General features: G+C 46.8%; 1 protein-coding gene across 1 annotated transcript in view; it reads right to left on the reverse strand.

Moving 5' to 3' along the window:
* The window catches only part of APMAP (adipocyte plasma membrane associated protein), a 200,833-nt gene extending 178,620 nt beyond the window's left edge, over window positions 1-22,213 (reverse strand). Inside the window, exon 1 of the mRNA XM_069606882.1 lies at window positions 21,960-22,213. Coding sequence (XP_069462983.1) covers window positions 21,960-22,051 — 92 coding nt within the window. The 5' untranslated portion in view covers window positions 22,052-22,213. The remainder of the gene's footprint in view (window positions 1-21,959) is intronic.
* Window positions 22,214-22,707: the final 494 nt, after the last annotated feature.

Genomic DNA, 22,707 nt, shown 5'->3' on the forward strand with positions numbered 1-22,707 from the left:
GAGTGGTAGAGGAGAGAAAGGGCCCCAGTTCTACCTGGGATAGCCGGTCAGAGAGAAAGGAGGCGAGCCAAGCCAGGGCCTGATCTACGATGCCCCCGGTATCACAGAGACAGGTGATCAGGATGTTGTGGTGTACCGTTTCGAAGGCAGAAGAGAGGTCAAGAAGAAAGGACAGAGGGAGAGTTTGAGTCAGGATTTGAGAGCAGGTCATCACAGGTGTTCAGAAGAGCAGTTTCAGTGCCTCTAGATGCTCTGAAGCCAGGCTGATGGTCAGAGACACAACCAACAGATTCAGTATGAAGGGTAAGTTGAGTGATAGCCAGCTTCTCCAGGAGTTTGCCCAGGAAAGGGGTGACGGAGATCAGGCGATTGTTTGCCGGAATGGATGGGTCGGCGGAAGGTTTTTTGAGCAGAGGGAGCACGAGCGAGTGCTTGAGAGGATAGGGGACAACTACAGTGGCGAAAGAGAGGTTGCAGAGGTCGGCCAAGGCTGGAGCGAGAGTGCCAATATTGTCCTTGATGGTTTTGGAGGGGAAGGGATCCACCTGTTTGGGAGAGGCTTTCATAGATCGCACTGGTCTAGAAACCTCATCAAGTGTGACAGGGGAGAGGGAGGAGACAAGAGGGGGAGGGGTGGTGCCGACCGAGGGGGCCCAAGAGATGTTCGTGCAAGGGGGTGAGCAGAAGGGAGAGAGAGAGAGGACAGGATGTCCTGTGTTTTGGTGGTGAACTGTGTGGCCAGGACCGAGCAAAGAGCATGGGTAGGTGTAGTAGAGGATGTGGCTCCGGTAGGGTTGGCCAGTTCCTTGTAGACTTTGAAAAGTTTGACCGTATTGTTAGATGCCGCGGAGATGCGGGCTTGAATGTAGACTCTTTTCTTGGAGCGGATGCAGAGTCTATATTGCCTATGACGAAGGCAGCAGGCCGGTTTGTCAGAGGGTGCCCCTGGGTCCCCATTTCCGTTCTACTGCTCTGCACTTGCGTTTAAGGGCAGCCAGATTGGAGTCGTACCAAGAATTGCACTTTTTGGCAGGCTTCAGTCGGACTCTCATGACAAGGGCAAGGATGTCAAGAGTGTTGGAGATGGAACCTTGAAAGTTAGAGGGCTGTATCAGGGTGAAAGTCAGCTGTAGGAGTAGACGGAGGAGAGTAGGTGGAGGCAAAGGCAGCCACTGACACACTTTTCATGGGTCGGATGACCTTGAAAGCAGGAGGTGGTGTAGGGTGTGCTATTGCCAAAGGAGAAGAGAGCTTAAGTGAGAGGAAAGAAGAGAATGGTCAATCCATGAGAGTGAAGTAGTTATAGGGGTAGAGAGCAGGAGGTCTGTGGTGATGAGAGAATCCAAGGTGTGACCAGCAGTGTGCGTTGGGCCAGAGGGTAGAACTGAAAGAGAAAGGGAGTCACATAGGTGCCGGATGGGTCCTGAAGAGTCAGGAGACTCAGGATGGATGTTAAGATCAGCCAGGAGTTGGGAAGAGGAGGAGGAGAGAAGAGAAGAGGCCAGGTCAGGCCATTCCAAGAGGAAGAGGGTGGACTGCCCTGGCGGCCGATAGAAGGTGACCAGAGTTAAGAGAGGGGACAGGTGAGAGAGAGCCTGCAGACAAGGCATTCAAAGGAGGAGTAGACCCGAGTGGGAATAGTGGAAACAGGGATCCACTCAGGAAAGATCAAGGCTACTTCACCTTCTGGCCTTTCTGGGCACCGAGAGGACCTTCAAAACTCACGACAGAGCTGTCCTTAAACCAGGTCTCAGTAAGAGAAAGTACCTCAAGCTCCAAGAGCTGGCAGATATCAGAGGAGTGCTTGACAGCAGAGTTGAGAGTTTAGAGTGTGGCGACATGGAGCAGGTTGCCACTTTTGAAGGAGTTGCATGGGGGGGAAGCAGGGAACAAGAGGTCCCCCCCGTAAGCAGCAAGGGTGCCTGAGAGATAGAGTTAGGAGGAGGCAAGGGAGCCCCTAATGCGGTGGCGGTGGGTGGCCCAGGCAGCAGGGTGGAAGAGGCTAACATGGTTGTCAGTGTAGAGTGAGTCGGCAAGGGAGCCTCTCCAGTTGGGAGTGACAAGGGGGTGGGGGGGCAGGGGAGTTGTGCGCGCAGTGGTGAGGTTGGTAGGAGGCCAGGTGGCCAGGTAGCCAGGGTGGGCAGAGTTGGCAATGGAGCCTGGGCGGCTGCAGAGGAATTGTATGCTTTGTGTAGGTGTCCACACTGCAGGAGCATAACATGTGGGGCCTTGTTACCGCCTCAGGTTATGAGCCCTCACCGCTGCCAGGGGCAGTTTTGCTGGCGATTGCATACCAAACACTCCACTTACCCCAGCCAGTGTCCAGGTCCAAGCAGTGCATATAGCGAGGACATTGCAGACTCTTTTCCTTGGACGCAGAAGCAGAGGATGCACACACGCAGCAGGAGCAGCAGAAGGGGCTCTTCATGCAAGGGACTGCTCCTCATCAAGAAGCCGTCCGCATCATGTGGCTCCGCACCATCGTTTAGGCCCTACACTGCAACATGGCCCTGTCGAGGTTCGACTGGATTTAGGATTTAAACAGCGCATACCTGGAGTGAGGTCCTCACAGAACACCTGTATCTGGGTGCAGGTGAACCACAAATGACTCAACAAGAAAGACTCACTGAAAAAGAAAGTTTTATTATTTATTTATTGTGTTTTGGTTAAATATTAAAACCTTTCACAATTCTCACTTTTCAAGTAATGCTAGTATGTTCCAAATCATATGCATAATGTTAAAATCTTTCACAATTCTCATTTTACGAGTCATAATACTATAGTAAGTTTCAATCACATTGGGCCTCATTACGAGTTTGGAGGTAAGGGATTACCAGCACCGCCGGTGCCGGTAACCCCTTACCTCCGTATTCCGAGGTCCCTTAGCGGGTCCCACTAAGGCTGGCTGGTTTTAACAGGTGCCCTTAGCGGGAGCTGCTAAGGGACCATGGAGCTAATAACGGGCTGCTATTTGCGGGCCCGTTATTAGCTCCTTCCCCATTGAGCCCTATGGGGGCTCAAATGGGAATGGGGATGGGGATTTACCGGGTCCTCCAAGGTTGGAATGACCCGGTAAGTCCCTATTTCGGGAACCCAAACCCGGAATGCGGTAAGGGGGTAGCCATGGTGCTCATAGCACCATGGCTACCTCCAACCTCGTAATGAGGCCCATTGTCTTAGGTTGTTACTGTAAAATCATGGTTTCTAAAATCTACAAATGACTACAACGGGGAAGACTCACTGAAAAAGAAGGTTTGTAATTGCTTTCTAGATATTATAGAGGGAATATGCATGTTGCGGAGGTCTCCCGCGGAAGCAGGTTCCACCGTTTTGAGCTTGCAACGGCAAATGGTCTCTCACTACGAGAATGGAATCGAGGACGGGGCACCACCAAATGTTTCTAGTCCTCAGATCGAAACGATTGTGTCGGACAACATTGAAACATTTTCTTACATAGAAATGGAGGAGCAAGACCGGGCAAGCACTTGCGCATAAAGCCGAGCAGTTCAAACGTGATCCTCTGCTTGACATGCAGCCAGTGGAGTTATGGAAGGCAAAATTGAGCACACCACAGCGTTTTGAACATGTCACATCTTGTACCCGCATAAAGACTGTTAGCATAGTCACTTAAGCATGTAACTGTTCTGTAATGCGCTGTAAGCAGTACTGCAAGTTGAGACGGGCGCTAGACAATTGGCATGGACAGCAAAATGGAATTGCACGCATATCCGTGTGGAAATCAAGCATGGTCATGTATTAGTGCCCAGCAAGGGTGGGTCAGATGTATGCATTGTATGGGGGATTTCTGGCGCAAAGTGCCTTGCTAGAAAGCACGAGAGCACTGCACAGAAGGAGCTGCTGCAATGCAAATAGGCACAGCTTTGTAAACATTGATAGAGGACAAACAAGCATTGCAAAGCCAAATGTGTTGGCACCCTGCACTTCTCCCCCCTCCCCTCCCATGCACTTGCGCGATCTGAATGACACCTGGCCTAGTAGGATCGTGGTCTGTCTTCCTTCTGTTTGTTCCCCTCCCTTGCCTCGTCGCGCCTTGAAACACCCGTGTATAAGCGCATTATAAAAGCCATTTCCATTTACAGGCAAGAATGCAGCATATACTTGGGCCAATACGTACCCAGTAATTAGAAAAAGGTCTGCAAGTTAAGTGTTTGCAGACACATCATTAGTAAAAGACAGTGTAAAAAGCGTGCAGAAGCTTTTTACTGCGTCTATCGCCAATGGTTGAGACAGCAAGATCGTGTTGTGGGGGGTGGGGGTTGGAGCTGAACGACTATTTTCAAAGCTGGTCATGAGTTATAGATATAGACCCTCTTTCCCGTCCTATGAGTCCAGGGGGCTCAATATCTAGCTGCCTTTGGCCCCTTAGATACACATTTCACCCCAATTCAGAGGCTGTTCAGGTCCCAAAGAGATGCTAATCGTTGGGAGGCGAGGGGGGGTGGGGACTTTAAAAGCTGGGGGCAGCCTTTGGCTTCATAGTGGGTAGGGGGTGATAGGCACGCATGGGGTAGGGCGAGTAGGGATAGGCAGGTGTATAATAGTGTGGGCTGGCTGCCATATTGTGCAGTGGCCAGGCATGGGGTTAAAAAAAAAAATTGGGGGCAAGTAAACGGGTAAAGGCGATGTGGAAACTAGCCATGAGCAGAGTCCTCCCTCCACATTTCTTTCAAAATATAAGGAGGACATCCTCAGCCAGTGATGCCATGACACTGCCACTTCTGTGCTTATTTACCAGCTGTATATAACGGCAAATGATGCCCATGTGCAAACAAAAGGAGCACTTTTCTGCAAAAACTAAAAAAGGACATGGCAGTTAAAAAGGTTCAACATTTTAGTTTGGCAATCATGTATCCCTTTCAAGATCCAGCGCCCAAAACATTCTGCTTACAATATCCAACACAAGATAGTGACGTTTAATTAAATGCCCAGATGTGCAGGGAGAAAGTAACACTGGTGTGGTGGCTGAGGAGGAAAGCGAGGCATGCAGAGAGAAGAGTGCTGTCGCCAGCATGGCACACGAAATGCGGTCAGGCAGGGAAGCCAAAGGCAACAACCTTATTAGCTCATGGTTAACCGGGACACGAGCCCGTCTCCTTGGGCCTGGCAGAAAGTTCCTGCGGGATAGTCCCCCTTTCCGTTGCTGGCGCTTGTGGTTCGGCCCTTTAAGTAGCTTCGATGCCGGGTTTGCATTACATTTCCAAAGTACGTGCAATGCCACAAATCTATCATGGTGACAGGCTGTAGCGTTCCTAGCAACCACCCATTTCACTGCAGTGAAACTATGTTAGTCATTTTACTGATCCGGCGCTGAAAAACCGCATCTTCGTACTGGAATCCCACCCGTGTAGAAGTTAAATTGCCTGCCATCTATACTGCAGGGCGACAGAGCTCTGGGAAACTTTATGGTGCATTTTCGACCACAATGAGTCCGAAATATCCATGCCCAAGTCTCTTGCCCACGCTGCCCTAGCCCTCGCATCCGCAGGCGGCTGAGCCAAGAGCAACTCATTACGAGGTGGGCGGTAAGGGATTAACGGCACCGGTAAGGGCATCGGTGCTGGTAATCCCTTACCACCCTACTACGAGTTCCCTATGCGGGTCCATCCTTAACGCCTGGTTTTATCAGGCGTTAAGGACGGGACCCGCAAAGGGATGCCGGGGTCAATAACGGTACCGCAATTTGCAGTACCGTTATTGCCGTCTTCCCCCTTCCCATTGAGCCCTATGGGGGCTCAAATGGAAATGGGGAATGGCTCTGGTGAATGGGGAATTACCGGTCCCACTGACCTCGGAATGGAACGGTAATTGCCCCATCCTCCAGACCGGAGTCGGAACGATTTTGGAGGCAGCCATGGCGCTAATAGCGCCATGGGTACCTCCAACCTTGTAATGAGGCCCTTTATAGATACTGGACACCAGGCCCCTCGATCCCCCCCCCTACCTTTGCAGAAGGATCTCTTCAAAAGCGGTCAGCTCCCTTTGAAGGTTATCCGCCCCACGCCCATCTTGGATCAAGGAATGCACTCTTCAGCTGTATACATCGAAATACAGAAAGGGGGCCAATCTGTAGGTACACCCCCAAGAGATCCATGGAATGAAATTTTCCCCCATCCCACAACTGCCCTGCTTTCTCCAAGCCAGCCTCAAACCACTTTTCAAACTCCAGCGCTTCACTAATCAGATCTCGCAGAGAAGGGGGGGGCAAATACAACTCAGTCGGCAAGGCCAGGATGTAAGCCATTATGTAGATACCCTTCTTTCCACATACTCCAAAGTACTGACAGTACGGGATGCTCCAAGACTCTCTAGGGATTCTATTTTGTGGGACAAACAACTATTGCCCTATGGAGAGTGGGGCCAGGACAGCGTTTTCAAGCTCCACCCATTGCTTACACGTGAGCAGATTAAGGTGTTCCACCAACACTCAAAGTTGAACCACCCGGTGGTCCACCAACACTCAAAGTTGAGCCACCCTGTAGTACTGATGCTAGTTGGGGAGTCCCACTCCACCCGTCTATATAGGCAAGATTAAGACACCCCCACATCCCTTCTATAGAAAAGTGAAAAAGAGCATGCATGACCGATTGATGGAAGGTATCCGACACCACTCTGGGCACCATCTGGAATAAGAAAAACCTGGGAAGGAGAGTCTTCTTCATACAGTTCAACCTCGGCATCTAAGACAATTGTAACTTCCCCCAACTCTCTAGATCTTGTCTAATTCTAGCCCATAGTGACAGATAATTCACATCGAACAGCTCATTCAGATCTGTGGGGATCTGCACTCCTAAATATCTGGAACCATCTTCATTGATCACAAATGGAAGGGTCTGTAGGTATTCAAATTCAACACCCCTTACAGGTCCCACCTGGAAAAGAACCGACTTGGTGCGATGTATCTTAAATCCTGAGAAACTACCATACTCTTGCAGACCGTTCAGGAGGTAGTTGAGCCTTCCTCTGCTTGGTCTCATACAACAAGGAATCGTCCACAAACAATGACAATTTGTAGGCTAGTCACCGCACACCAGAGTCCCACGGTTCCATCACTAGTGCATATAGCAAGGGAGAAAACAGGCAACCCGGTCTAGTACCTCTTTGTAGGTGAAAGGATCGTGATTTCATCCCATTAACAAGCACTTTAGTGGAGGGTAACAAATATAACGCCCGAGCCAACCCATCCACACCGTTCCTGTGCCCACCTTCCTCAAAACCGCTCTCATAAAAGACCAGCTAATCCGAACAAATGTCTTTTGAGCATCCAGGAAGAGGCCCCACTGCTCTCAGCCTCCAAAGAAACAAGAAGATCCAATGTTTATTTTATTTAAGGTCGTCTGCCCCTTGCCTATCCCACACAAACCCAGCTCATGGGCTAGTTTTGGGAGTAACACCCTCAGCCTTGACGCCAGGACCTGTGTGAAAATCTTGGTATCTAAAGAGGGATGTTGGTCTATATGCCGAGCATTGGGTTGGATCCATTCTTTCTTTCGGGATCAATGTTATCAAGGCACTAAGGAAGGAGGGGCGCACATCTCCACACGCTTTAATTCTGTTGAGTACCGTGACCAAAGTTGCAGCCAAGACCTTTTTTTCATAAAATGCAGATGTGAAGCCATACTCCCCAGGGACCCTCCCTACCTTCATATGTAGAATGGCCATCTTCACCTGGCCCAAGGTGACCTCAAGGGTCGCTCTATCTTCAGACAGTGGAGAAGCAAGGGGGAATAACCCTGAATGGCCCTCAAGGTCAGATTCAGAGGCAGTCTCTTCACGACTGTACAAGGCTTTATAGAATTCTGCGAATCGCGGTAGAATCCCCCGAGGGTCTCGAACATAATTTCCTGCCTTATCTGTTCTACCCTCCTCTCGTTCCTCGTAGGCAATGTCTATGGGCCAGAATGGACCCACCGTCTTTTAATATCTTTGCTTCGTGAAATTCATCATCCTGCTCTCCCAGAAGTATGGAATGTAGTTCCTGCAGTTCATCCCTTATAGACTGTAGCGTTGCTTCCGCCACTTCCCGTTCTCCCTTGAGGCTGGCTCTTAACTGGGCAATGTCTTCCTTCAACCTCTTCTCTATCAGGCCTCTTTCCCAATATTTCCTAGCACCTTCAACAATAAGGGGACCCTTAAAAGTCACCTTTGCTTCTTCCCAAATGTGGCACTGTGAAATCTCTCCTGTGTAATTTGTCTAAAAAAAGATTTTTCGAAGAACTCTCCAATCACTGTATCGCAAAAGATCATTGCAACGCTACCTGAGGCTCACACAATTTCAGACCACCCCCCCATGTTTAGTGTCATCACGGCCATACCATATCAGGATCAGACCGGGCTATTGTCTCCACTGCCACTGTCCTAACAGATCCCCCATGTTCCCTGATAGGAGGAGAAGATCTATTCTTATGAATGTATTGCGAGGCGGGTAAAAGAAGGTACCTTCTGCCCCGGCAGGCAATGTCAAGATTGCCAAATGTCCAGCCAAAAGTGATCCACAATAAGGTTTGTGAACGCGGTTATCCCTGCTAGTCTCCCTTTGAGCACCATTCTTCCCAGATTTCCAATCCAACCTAGGGTTCTGGATCATATTGAAATCCCCTCCCACCATTGTCAGCCCTTCGGTCCATTGCCCAATGGCAGCGAAGACCATCCTGATTAAAGGTAACTGGCATACATTAGGCATGTAGAGCACGACCAGAGAAATCCTAATCACCCCCAGGAATCCCTTAACCATGAGTAACCTCCCATCAAACACCCTCTTCACTTGAGCCTCTTTCAGCAAGAGATTTAGCCAAATCATGACCACTCCACTCTTTCTTTTCCCCTTCCGACACCCAGAAGGACTGTCCCTCTTACTGGCCAAACGGGATTCGTCCTCTCTCCTGAAATGTGTCCCCTGAAAAAACAAAACACCCAAACAGAGCTGCTCAAAACTCCTCAGCAGTAAGGAGCACTTGTAGGGAAGAGTTATGCCTCTTCACATTCAGTGTTCCAACCTTGATGTCACCCATAACTTCTGGTCCAATCGTTCATTTCTACCAACCCCACAGCTTAACATCCTCCCCTAGAACCTATTTCCATAATTATACCTAGAAAGTTCAACCCCTTCCCCATGTTCCCCTCCCAACCCCAACATATCCCCCTAAACTCTAACTTGAAAACCAAAACAAGCGCACAAACAACATGACCAAATAAAACAGTAATTTGACCCACGAGATGCCCATATATCCCTGGGCCACTAGAAGTGCAGACCACCAGTCACAGTACGCTCCCACCCCACATATCCTTGTCACTCCGCCATATCTATACTTAAAAAGCAGTTGCTCTTCCCACATATTCAGACGGCAACCATCATAAACAAAGAACCAAGAGTCCCCAACGCCTCATATCATAAGATTCAAAGCTATGAAGCAGTCTTCTTTTCAGGGGAGAGACAGTCATCTTCCTGAACTTCCTTGCTCTATTTACTTTTTTTCCCTCACTCACGGATGTTCAAACATTGTTCTTGAATCTTTGCTTCATCTGAATTTGTCCCTGCAACCTAGGTGGACTCTTAGTACCCTGCAGGTCATGGAGTTGTTCAGTGATAGTCCCTTCCTTGATTTCCTAGCTTTCCCCACCAATCTCAAAAGGAAATGCAAAGGAATACCTCCAACTGTACCGGATTGCCTCTGTCTGTAGCCAAGATGTCAGCAGCCTACATTGTTGCCTCCGATCCAGGGTACAAGCCGATGGGTCCTAAAATAACTTGATCGAGGCACCTTCCCATTCAAATGTTCCTATGGTCCATGGCCTCCTGAGGATGGCCTCTTTATCCCAGAAATAGTGACATTTATACAGGTCTGATTTAGGTCCTGGCCCTGACCCAGAACCCGCACCATCAAAGAATTAGAATCCCCTTCCCCTGCACTCGACACCTGTAGCAAGGACAGCACGTGGTGTAATAATATTCAAAGCGCTCTCCTTAATAAAATCACCACCTTACAATCTAAAATCAATGCCAAACAAACCACCCTCATTTCCTCTCCCCTTTCCAAACTAGTGTCACTCCCTACAGCCTCCTTTACCCACACTCCTTTCAGCTTCACCCCACTTACCATTTCAGAGGTGGAACACATTATTTGTAACTTGAAACCACCCAATTGCCAAGGCGACTCCTGCCCAGCACCTATCATTAAGGAATTGGGACACGACTTGGCGCCCTTTATAACAACGTTTATTAATTCATCGTTCCAATCTGGAATGGTACCCAACAACCTGAAGGATGCCTGGGTTATCCCTCTCCTAAAAAAACCTACTCTAGACCCTGAGGTACCCACAAACTACAGACCCATCACCACTGTTTATTTCCTCCTAAAAATATTAGACAGAGCAGCATACCTTCAGATTCAGAACTACTTGAAAACTAACAATCTCCTCGGCACTAGACAATCTGGTTTCAGACCCAAACACGGGACAGAAACAGCTCTTCTAGACCTGAAAACACAAATTGAGGACTTAAAAGATAACGGCAAACTTGCCCTCCTTCTCTTATTGGACTTATCCGCTGCCTTCGACTTGGTCAATCACCAAATCCTCTGTCAGCACCTAAAATCTGCCACCCATTTCTCGGACAAGGCCACCAATTGGATTAGGTCTTTCCTCGACAACAGACAAATGAGAGTCTTCTCACCTACCTCCTCTGAAGATCCTGCATCAGTCCCCTGCGGAGTCCCTCTGGGGTCCTGTGTCTCCCCCACACTCTACAATGTATTTACCAAACCACTGCAGATGACACCCAGATACTCATTCCCATTACCGGTGACCAAATTGTCGATTCCAAAGCTCTGAACGACATCTACCAATTCATTCAAGCGTGGATGGCCCAACATGAGTTGTGTCTCAATGATGACGAGACAGAGCTCCTCATCTTGGGAACACAACAGAGACTAAACAAACTGAACCCACTCTACAGCTCCTTCAATATTGACGGTAACTCCATCAAAGTATCTAAAGATACGAGAACCACCTCGATTCCACACTCTCCCTCACCCGACAAACCAATGCAGTTGTAGCTGCATCAGCCTACACCTGCAAGCTAATTATAGCCTGCCGACCTTCCCTCACCACACACAATTGCATCACCATCGCCAGGACATTGGTTATGTCCAAACTGGACTACTGTAATGCTTTATAACAAGGCACTAACCAACGGAACCTCAACAAACTCCAGATCACCCAAAACAGTGCCATCAGAGCTGCACTTAACATCCCCAGATCAGCACACATCTCTAAAACCAGGAAGAACCTTCATTGGTTATCAGTCTCCCAAAGGATCTCCCTGAAAGCATTGGCACTCACATACAAATGTATAAATAACCTGGCCCCCACTTACCTAGCTTCAAGTTTCACTCAATACATTCCTACACGGACTCTGAGATCCGTCCAAAATCAAGGTCTCTCGATCCCCAGATATAAGCTGCAAACAGCTGGAGGTGTCAGCTTCCCAGTCCATGCGGCTAAACTCTGGGACACCCTGCCACTCACCATCAGAAATCTACCGTCATTGAACTCATTCAAACACAAAGCAAAGCTCTGGCTTACCACTACACATGAACCATTGGTTACAGCCTGATCCCAACATGACTTTGGACCATGGGGTCTACTTACTGATCTGAATAATACTGCACCTTTGTATACATTTATGAATTATCTGCTACGTTAATTGTAACCTGCCTAAGTGTAACCACTCGTCTAACTATGTGTAATTCTTGGAATCTATTGTATGTGTAACTTATTGTTGAAGATACGCGCCCGATTGCCTTCGGGCCTGGCTGCGCTATACAAATAAAACAAATGCAAATACCACGATGGGCCCCATCAAACACAACAGTCCTGAACTACCGGGCAGAGCAGGCCTTTAACTAGGTCTGTTTACCTTTCCCTCAAGATCAGAGGGCATCTCACCGTCTGTCTGAGGGAGGCCCAATAGGGGCACGTTATTCCTTTATTCCCTATAACAACATCATCCAACTTGCTTTGTATCTCCAGCTCCCTGCGTTCAATGTCTTTCAACCTTGTCTCCATCATCACCTCCAGGACTTCTGTCAACAGTTGGTTATAATCCAAGGCCTCCACCCTGTCCTCCACTTTGTCCACTCTCTCTTTGATCACAGACATGGTGTTCTGTATCGCCACCCTGAAGGCCTTGATCTCAGATAGGACACAGGATATCTGTCTGGAGGTCACCTAGCAACCCCAAACCAACCCCCCCTCCATTTGCTGGGCATGGACCTGTGTCATGTCGCCTATTCCAGGCTTCCACCAGTGAAATTAGAAGGTGGGTAAGTGTCAGGCGGCCCCCAGTGTCACTCCACTGCTTAAGCTCACTTTGAGCATTCAGGGAGAACCAACACTTTCTCCCTGCAGCTGATCGTCTCCTGGCAGGCCGTATTCTCAGCCAGATCCAGTGAGAGAATATCCTAGCCTCCACGACTTTCAGGGGAAACGTCCAGCCTGACCCATCTGTCTTCCAAACCTCCCAATTCACCATTCCACTTCACGCCTCAACCACACCACAGCCTCTCTGATCCTCCACCAGTCACTCCATGCCTCACCGTGCCATCACAGGGTCACATTGACACCAAAGCCGTGTCCACAGGATCGAGAGGCCAGACCAAGCCACTCAATTCTTTCTAGGCACAGAGCCCAACACGCTCATGGGTCCTCCTCCAGGGGCACGGGCCAACCTTCAAGGCCGGCAATCATACCACTCCTCACACCTCTTAGCTTTCGGTAGCGCAAGGCTGCAACGGGCACAGAGCTCCGATGTTGCTCCGGGAGACCCACCAGAGTACAGAGTCCTCCATGGCTTCAGCATCATGAACAACGCGCTTGCAACCGGGAGCGGGCCCTTCTTTGTGATGTATGCATTCTACATGAATGTAATGCCCTTGTACACCAACTGGTAGATCATCACCATCTCATCGCCCCTCTCAATCAGCAATACAAGATCTTCGGGCTGCAGCAGTCACAAGGCATGTACCAAGGTCTCGTGTCTCCCACAGCATTCCAATCACTACTCCACATATGGATGTGACCTAGCATGCAAGCAGCGTTTCCCTGAGTAGAGGACTCAGTCTGATACCCGCGTCATCCAGGAGCAGTCAGCCAGCCACAACAGATCTATCACCCTCATTGGGACCACAGCAGAACTCTGTATAACAACCAGGAGTCCGGAGAAATGTGTTTAGGCGGCCATCTTCATCTACGCCTCTTAGTGATTATTTTTTTTATTTATTTTATTTTTTTTTTTACAAACATTATAAAGGGGAATTAAAATGTGTTTGATTAGATTAATTTCAATTTAAGGACCTTGGAGTGTGGACTACCACCACCAACGCCGCAATTCGAACTGGTGAGGGTCAGGTGGATAACAAGACGGGAGGCAAGATCAAGGATGATGGCAGAAGTCAAGGCCTGCAGCAGTGGTACTCGTCTTAGATTAAGTGCAAAATCTATTATAGAGATAACCGACACCTACAATCAGACCAGTACTGCAATCAGAGATGAAATAACCGCAGGTTCTATCGAATACCTACCACTCCTAATTGCCTACCAAATTAAGAAGAAAAGTTGGCACAATCAAACATTAACATTTTATCAGCATGAATACGATATACATCTGGTCACTGAAAGGAAAAACGTAGAAAGGCTAGACACCTGGCACAGAAAACCAATTCTCATGAACATCAAGACCTGACCATCGGGGCAGCAAAGCGATACAAAAACTGGCTGAGGTCTCAACAAGCAACCCTATACCAGGCCGAAGCAGCCGAAATGTTGAAAGCAGTGTGCGGTAGGAAATCCAGAGAATTCTGGACTCTAATAAAAACAACCACAAACGATAAAAACAACTCTTTGGAAAATAACGTAGGAGAAAAAGCTTGGATTGATTACTTCACAGCCCTTTTCCAAAAACCAGATGAAACCCTGCCAACTTGCCAAAAGAAGAGTGCCTCTGTATGGAGTGTCCCTTACGATATGGAAGAGATAAAGAAGAAAATATCAAAACTGAACACCTTAAGGACTCCGGGACCAGACGGAATCACCAATGCAGACCTAAAAGAACACCCACAAGAATGGGCCTCTCATTTATAGAGAGTCATCAGAAACTGCATGGAAACAAGATCCATTCCGTCATCCTGGACAACATCAATCGTGGTTCCTATTTATAAGAGTGGACCTAGAGAAACAGCAAAAAACTATCGTCCCATAGCCTTACTGGATGTCATTGATAAGGTTTTCGGGTCTCTGATGTTGGACAATTTTCAATCTTGGGCCAGAGCATCCGGCAATGAAGACCCTTTTCAATCAGGGTTTGTAAAAGACGCGGGAACTTGATCAAACATCCTCCTCTTAAGTACATTAAAAGGGAAGAACACTGGATGGCAGCCCAAGGATATTTTTGGCTTTCGTTGACCTGGTCCAAGCATTTGACTAGGTCAACCGTGAAATCCTGTGGTAAAATTGCCAGTGAGAAAATATCCCGATTCTAGAGCCAATTAAATCTCTCCATCGAAATACATCAATGAGAGTACGAATGAATAAGGGAGGTAGCTTGTCGAAAGAAATCCAAACCGCAAGAGAGGTTAAACAGGAGTGTCCCCTAGCACCTACCTTTTTCTTTAAGGACCACAAATCCAATGTTAGATCTTTTCCCCCCCAACAATAGGGGTGGGGGGTAAATGTTTGTCCACGTGGAGAAGGCAGGAATCTAATTCTATTAAACCATACAGCGATCGGACTCCGACGCCAGCTAAGTAACCTGGCTAACTACATCACTAAGAACAACTTAGCAATAAACAACAAAAAAAACAAGATGATTATGGGGAAGCCGACAAAGAAAAAAAAAAATGGAGGTATTTCAACAGAAATTGGAAGGGCAGGAAATAGAACAAGTAAAAGAGTTAAAATACTTGGGAGTGATCTTCAGCAATAGCAAACGTGAAGCCCCAATGCAAGCCAACTTATTTGGAAAAGCAAAGGAATTAACTTCACAAGCCAGACTGATCGATAGAAAGTACGGCCGATTCTCAATGATTCTGATCATACAATTCTACAAAGGAAAAGTTGTTCCATCCCTGATCTATGGCTCAGAGGTGTTGCCAATGATTCCAAGGGAGATCTGGCTTTGACTGGAAGGTCTTTTCTGGTGGCGAGTATGGAGTTTGATGTTGGCAATCTCAATGGCATCATTACGCTATGAACTATGCCTTCCATCGCTGCAATCAAAGGTAAAAAGAAAGTCATTGTTGTTATACAGCAAGACACTCATAAGTAATTGCACAAACATTTTTGCCATTGCAAAGACAGAAATTGAAGGAAAGAAGACCAAAGTACTGGTAAACTGGGTGAAATAAAATAAGGAGCCTAGAGGAGATAAACTGTACTGAAGATTAGTTCATCCAAAATCCCAACAAGTTAAAAACAAAAACATCGGAAGAGTGGGACAGGATTCAGACTATCTGCCTGGCCTCCAGAAATAAATTAACATCTCACCTGCCACCAGCAGCAAGGAAAGTAATCAACTCACAACTTACATGAAGAAACTTCCTAGTAAGTCATTGCCCAAAATCTTTTCACGGATACGTCTGAACCTCCTTCTGACAAATGAAATCAGAGCTATAAGATGATTGACAATGAGTGCCGATTTTGTAAGAACGCAGAACATCAGGAAACAATCAGACATTTGCTGCTATCCTGTTTTGGACTAGTTACATTAAGAAATACTCATTTAAGCCATGTGCTTAAAGGTCTTCAAATTTGGAACAAAGAGGATTGGTGGTTTCGTTTAATGGAAGGAGAACAATCATCCTATGTAATAGCAGTTGGCCAGTTCTTTCAGAAATTGGAGCTCCAGAAGAAGAGTTAAGAAAACAGACAAAACTATGGACATGATGTTCTGAATGTATTAGGTTTTAGAGATTGGAACAGAAGAATGTAAACTTGTAAAAATTGCATGACAATTGAATCAAGAAATTGGTGCTCCTCCTCCTCCTAGTCACCTCTCACTATGCTTTCGCCCAGCATGCTACAACTTTCTCCTTTACTATCCCTATTATAAAATTCACAATTCGAATCTCTCACTACTCCATCTCTCTTCCACCTCCATCCAACAAACAAGCCGACGATCTAACCATACCTCCTCTAAAAATTATCCACCTTGCCTCTGTGACCCAACTTCTATACTCTTCCTTACCTCATCAACTGAACATTGCACTCTGGAATGCTCAGTATGTATGCAACAAAGCGTCCCTTACCACTGACTACTTTCACTACAGCTCTCCTCCCCTAAACCTTCTTGCTATCACCGAAACCTGGATTTCTCCATCTGACACTGCCACTATGGCGGCCCTACACGACTCCAACCTATTCTTCATTCACTCCTCGACTGACTGGCAGAGGTGGAGGCATCAGACACCTACTCTCTTCCTGTCTCAATAATCTCCAATGCACGTCCTCTTCTATCTCTTCTCCTTTGAATCCACCATCTCTACTGTTCCTCTGCCACACTCGGTTCACATAATCTCCATCCTCATTCTCTTAGGTGACTTTAACCTTGACCAGGCTCTCCACTCTATCCATAACCTACCTATTCACACAGGGAGTAACTCTTTGGATCTCTTATTCATCTCCACCTCTTTCTCAGCCACTTAACCTACTGTAACACCATCCATATCTGATCACTCAATTGTTTCCACCACCATCTCCTTTCCACCCTCTGACATTTCCTCCCCAATTGCTTTTCGTATTACTAAAAGGAAATGTAAATCTTCTGCCAATCCCCCTTCCTCTCCGACCTACAGTTCTCCGTCTCCTCCTTCACATCCAATGCCTCTTCCACCAACACTGCCTTCTCCAGCTTCAAATCATTCTCGCCACTACAGGGCACCCTAAACTCACTCCTCGTAATTCATGACTATGAACTACACTCTCACAGCTAAGGGCCTAGCTGAATACTTCACTGCAAGAATTTCCATAATTAGAGACTCCCTCCTGACCTTCGTTCTCCTACACTCCACCTAGTCTACCATCATCCTCTGCCTCTCCCACTTTAGTCACACAAGTACTGATGAACTGCCATCTCTACTGATGAAGGCTAACCCCTTTTATGCCTCATCAGACAATATTGCTCCTCAGCTAGTCAAGCCTATTGCCCCTTTAGTGGCCTCTTGCCTTGCTGAACATCAGCCTGTCCTACGACTCAACTTGCTTTCCCTTCGTTTTGAAAACAGCTACAGTCATCCCTCTCCTAAAAAAACAAGGGGCTGACCTGAGCCTACCGGCTAATCTCTCCTTCTGCACTACTATAAAGTGCTCGAAAGGGTTGTGTTCAACCATCTCACCAATTTCGTAGACATCCACAACTTTTGAGACCCCTTACAAGCAGGTTTCTGCTCCTGCCACTTCACAGAAACTGCTCTCATGAATGTGTCCAAATTCATCGCCTCTGCTAAACACTCCAACCTATCCTCTAAAAATGCTCTGATCTCATTAATACTCTTTCTTTATGGGATTCGCGATCAAGCCCTTGCCTGGATTGAATCCTACCCTGCATCTCGCCAATTCTCTGTCTCCTGGAGCAACAACACCTCTCAACTCACTACTCTAATTCTTGGTGTTCCACTAGGCTATGTCTTGGGTCTGGTCCTCTTTAAACTCTACACCTCTGCTCTTGGGGAGCTAATCTCCTCCTTTGGGTTCTCGTAACAACTCTTCGCGGGCAACACCAAAATCTTCTCTTTTCCTGAACTCTTCTCTGACCTCTGTATCAAAATGTTGAACTGTCTCTCTGCCATTAAATATTTGATGGCTTTGCATTCTCGAATGTTAAACTATACCAAAACAGAAGTTCTCTTCTTCGCTGCCAAAAGCTCTCTGTCTTCTCTTCCTCTGCCTATAAAGTTCCCACCTGACAGACACTCTCCCCTCTTCCTCAGGTAGAAACCGCAGTTTCACCTATGACCCTTCTCCCACCTTCTCCGCTTTCATCTCCAAAATTGCAACAGCTCACTTGAACCTCTTAAATATTAGGAAAACCAGGCACCTCACTCCTTGCAACACAAATCATAACAACTCTTGTCTTCTCTAAACTGGACTACTGTGCCAGCATCCTCTTTGGTCTCCCCAACTATGTTTTCTGTCCTCTTGACACTATCATTAACTTTGCTGCCAGGACTCTCCTTGAACTCCCTCACGTCATACCCACTTCCTTGTTCCCTCACCGATCTGGGTGGCTGACAATGCAAAACAGTGCAAGATTTAAATTTCTTCTTCTCATAATCTCTACTCTGCTTCCTTGACTACCCTTGTGGCTCCTCGCCCTCGCTAGGCTTCCTCTTGTGTCCACTCTTTCTTACTTCTGCTCCACTTCCATGGAAATATCTCAGAGAAATAGTCCACAGAGATTTGTTAAAAACCAAACTAAAAGCCTACCTCCTCACCTGAGTTACCCTCTTAACTTACCTCTCATATGACTGCTAGCTAACATGTTTCCCTCACCTCTAGCCTGCCTCTGTACCTCACTTCTCTGCCTCCACTCCAGCACTTCACCCATCACGGTCACCTCCTGAGCACACCTGGCCGTACCGTCTACCTGCACTTAAAACTCTGCAATTGTTGGTTGTCCTTCATCTATGTATGTCCACTTATGTCTTGCGCACGCTGACTGTTCCATTTGCTCCCCTCTACAAACTAGTCAGAATGTCCCTCAAACACACCCCATTGTAAGAAGCTCACTGCTTCCCGTCAAATCTGATTTCTAATCTATCTCTCATTCTTTTGTGATCAAAAGAGCATTGTTCCTACTGCATACATAAATAAATAAAAACATGTCACGAGCTCTCAGCTAATTCCAAAGGACACAACTCTATGAGGCTCTGACAGAAACGTATGCATCGTGCCATTCTAGAGCAAGGAGACAGTGTGTCAAAGGGGTTATGCCACAATGTGTATTGGTGCCTTTATTTCCTTATCCTATCTGTTTTTCCTGCAGCTCCCTTCTGTCAAAGCCTCGTTCTGCTTTACCGGTCTCTGGCTGGTTACTCTGGGTATCTCCAGCCCTTGAGGGTCCTCTCTCAAACCCCAACGGTCATTCCAACAAAGGGGGTGTCCAACACCTAGCGGTGGAGGCACACATTGCCCATCCTTCCAAGAACACCTTGCAAACTTTCTGTATCCAAGCCCGACACCAAGAAATAGCGTTATTCTCTCCCTATATTTCTATTTTTCTTTCCTGGTCAGCTCCAAAAGCAAGCCCAGAGGTATAAAACAGACCAGATTTTAGTAGAAGCCCATGGTCTGCGTTTCTAAACACAAAACAAAAGCCATAGGGCCAAGGTCCGGGGGACATGTAACTGTTACCCCACAGTCCTGTCCCAGAGCATTGTAGGACAACGTGCACCATTTTTAGTAATTCAGTCAGTTTATTCTTGAGATCAGCAATGATGTTTATCCTGTAATAAACCCAATAGACAAAAGACTAAAGCCTAACAGCTCTGCAACATTATCCCCAATAGATACCACAATATGTGCCTCTGTGCCCCCCTTATGCAGAAGAAAGTACTTGGTCAATGGCAACGTGGGATTCACTGGAATAGATAACCCCATGCCTGGAAAGCCAACTGACATTTGAATAGCCTTCATACATGAGGTATGCGATCATAGAGCCCAATAGTAATCAATTGTGCCTCGCCTTCACAGTAGTCCTGTGGAGTAGATATGCCACTGGAAAACCAAATATATAAAGTGGCTTCTGAAGCATGGCATAATTAAATCACATCATTCTTGCTGTGACCCTCCAAAATATCACTTCAGCCCAATGCCTATGCCCTAGGAACTTTTAGATTTGTCTCACTGTGAGATTTTACGTGAGTGGGCGATGTCATACACATGAATATGCGCACACATGAATACGTGCAATCTGGGCTCATGGAGTAGAGACATTAGTCACCCCTCCACCCAGCCCGAAATATGCAGTGCATTACAGTAGTGTGAAAACAGCCTGTACAGAATTACAAAACTGCAAAGATGCACCAAAGGCAGATATTAAGTAATGTTCAGTTGCATTTTTAGGAAGTGTAGCCAACATGGTTTCTGTCCATGCCAACCTATGGTGCAACCAAAATACTTGAAACTCAGTCCAACCCTGAGTCTGGTATATATAGGAGCTTCGTAATTGTAATGTGTAGATAAAAACATAACCTTTTATAGCATGTTATGGTAATGATGAACACACCATGTTTTAGTATTTCACGTCTGATAATTACAAAATACTGTGCAGACTAATGTACACACATGTTTTCCAATGGCAGTATATGGCACTGCTCATCCTTTGGCTCTCAGGGCCAAGCTAGGCTTCCGGCTCGGTTCTACCTCTAGTTTAAAATATTAATGCCAGTGCTGAAGCCACAGAAGTATTGTATACATTCAGATTATGTTTTGATTTTCTTTTCACGAATTTCTACGTCCCTTCTTCTACTCCGAGGCCAAACTGAACGTTTTACAACTTCAATTCCTACTCGGTCTACCACTTTCAGACTTGAAAAACAGAACGGTGGAAGAATGCTAACTACAATGTACACAGTGCCCAAGGACATTACATTGATCACGATAGCAGAGCCCAAACCGGCTTACCTAGTTGGCCCTTCTTTTGACATTGCCCTTTCGCCTTTGTCAGAGAATGGCCATAGCCACTTGTCAGCTAAGCAGTTGCACTGGACACAGGGGTGGAAGTGGAAAAAATGAATTAGTGGTACTTTGCCTGCCTACAAAAATGTGGGATTGGCCGATAGATGGCGTTGGGGGATGACCAAGATCACACACCTTTGGCTCATATAGTTGGATTTCAAGTCAAAAAAGACAAATTGCATAATAAAGCCACATGACAGCACGCATCTCCTTATGTCAACATGTTAAGCCATAAGAATACAATTGTGGCTTTAATTTTCACATCCTGAAATGGTAAACTATAAATACCAGAGTGCAAGATAATGGCAACCTGAAAAATACACTTAACGCCACTTGACTTTCATTGATTTTAGACATGTAACAAAAAAAGCTGTGTAATAAAGATTTATATGCAGATTGTTTGACACAAATTTCCAGCCCGTTGTTGAAAACATTTGATTAATGACTTAAAGCTACTTTATTTGCATAGACAAATCATGGATATAAACATATTAAGTGGACGTTTTGTGTTATTTGCATCGTAATTGGTGCTTTTGTGAGCTCTTCGACTTGGAAATGCTCTGCCATGTACATGAAAGGCTCCAACACTGATTAAAAGAAATATGCAACCTCAGTACCTTAACGACCTGCAAAGCCAGGATGCTGTGTGTGTGTGCGTGTCTGTCTGCCTAGCTGTGGCTTGTGAAACTGGCGGTGCACTAAATATCCTGCCTGAGGCGATTCAATATTTGGCTCAGGAGAAATTAAGACAAAGCGTTCTTCTTGAACCTTGGAACTAAAGGTACGCTCTGTAAAAATTAAAAGAACTAGTGCTACGTTTACCAGGGATGTATATTACACTACCATCTATGGCTGGACAAAGCAACCTGAGAAACAGAGCGAATGCTCAAAGTGGTATGGTACTATTAGACTTTACAGTTCCCATCACGACTCACTCGCATGAGAGACCAACTTCGTTGGTGACTGTGCGCTATATAGATACCTTCAACATTAACATGAAAGAAGGCTGTCTGCAAAGTTGGCTGGAATTACATCAGGTAGCCCGCAGTCTTCATGCAGAACCAACAGCTCCAAACAGTGCTGCTGCACATTTGCAAAAAGAGCCATTGAAAATCGCGTGATCAGAGGCTAGCTGCCTCTTTGTGGCGGTTTGATGCCGGGGGTAATTACATGCATGCCACATGGAGCGAGTTATACTTTCGGCTGTTTACCTGCTCGCACGCGCAACCTGCGCGGGGCTCTCCTCGGAGATGACTTGAGCCCGCAGGGGGCGCCGCTGCCGTAGCCCATCCTCGTCATTCATGGTTCTGCAGAACCGGGAACTTCACCAACCTGCACAAATGATCGCAAGTGCTGACCGCTCAGCGACCTTCCCTTCGCCCTGCCTTTGCCGCTGAACCCGCCCGCCCCTTGCAGTGTCTGCCACTAGCAACATGGCCGCCGACTCGGTCCATTGAGGTACAATACATCAGAGTACTTTTCAGTCGTGCTGCCGTGTGTAAGATGGCTTCACCGCGCAACACAGGAAATACTTTCTCGTGTAATCGTTTGAACCCGGAGAGAAGTTAGGGGTCTCGTCTCACCCACCAAGGGGAATATCCTGTATAGAAACAGATAGCTCGTTATTGCAACTATGAACTGTGAATATAGGAAGAGGTGCAAGTCAACCCTTGGTTGAAGAAAAAATGTAGCGTCCTGAATCTGGACATAAGAGCACAGTTGGAGGGCAAGAGCGACAGCCGCCTGGGAGATTTGTATTTTAACATAATTAACAATTAACACTTAAATTTAACAAGCAGCAGCGCAGAGGAAGAGGGCAAACACGTGCCCTACCCATACCCATCTACTCCTTGATTCAGCCATTGGCTTAATAACGTGCTCAGAATGGTTCGAGAAGAACCGCCTATATGTCCAAATTAGCATCTCTTTGTGAAATTAAACGTACCTAAACGGCCCCAC

The sequence above is a fragment of the Ambystoma mexicanum genome, chromosome 4p (assembly GCF_040938575.1).
Source record: "Ambystoma mexicanum isolate Mex_15411 chromosome 4p, UKY_AmexF1_1, whole genome shotgun sequence".
In the NCBI taxonomy this organism is placed as follows: Eukaryota; Metazoa; Chordata; class Amphibia; order Caudata; family Ambystomatidae; genus Ambystoma; species Ambystoma mexicanum.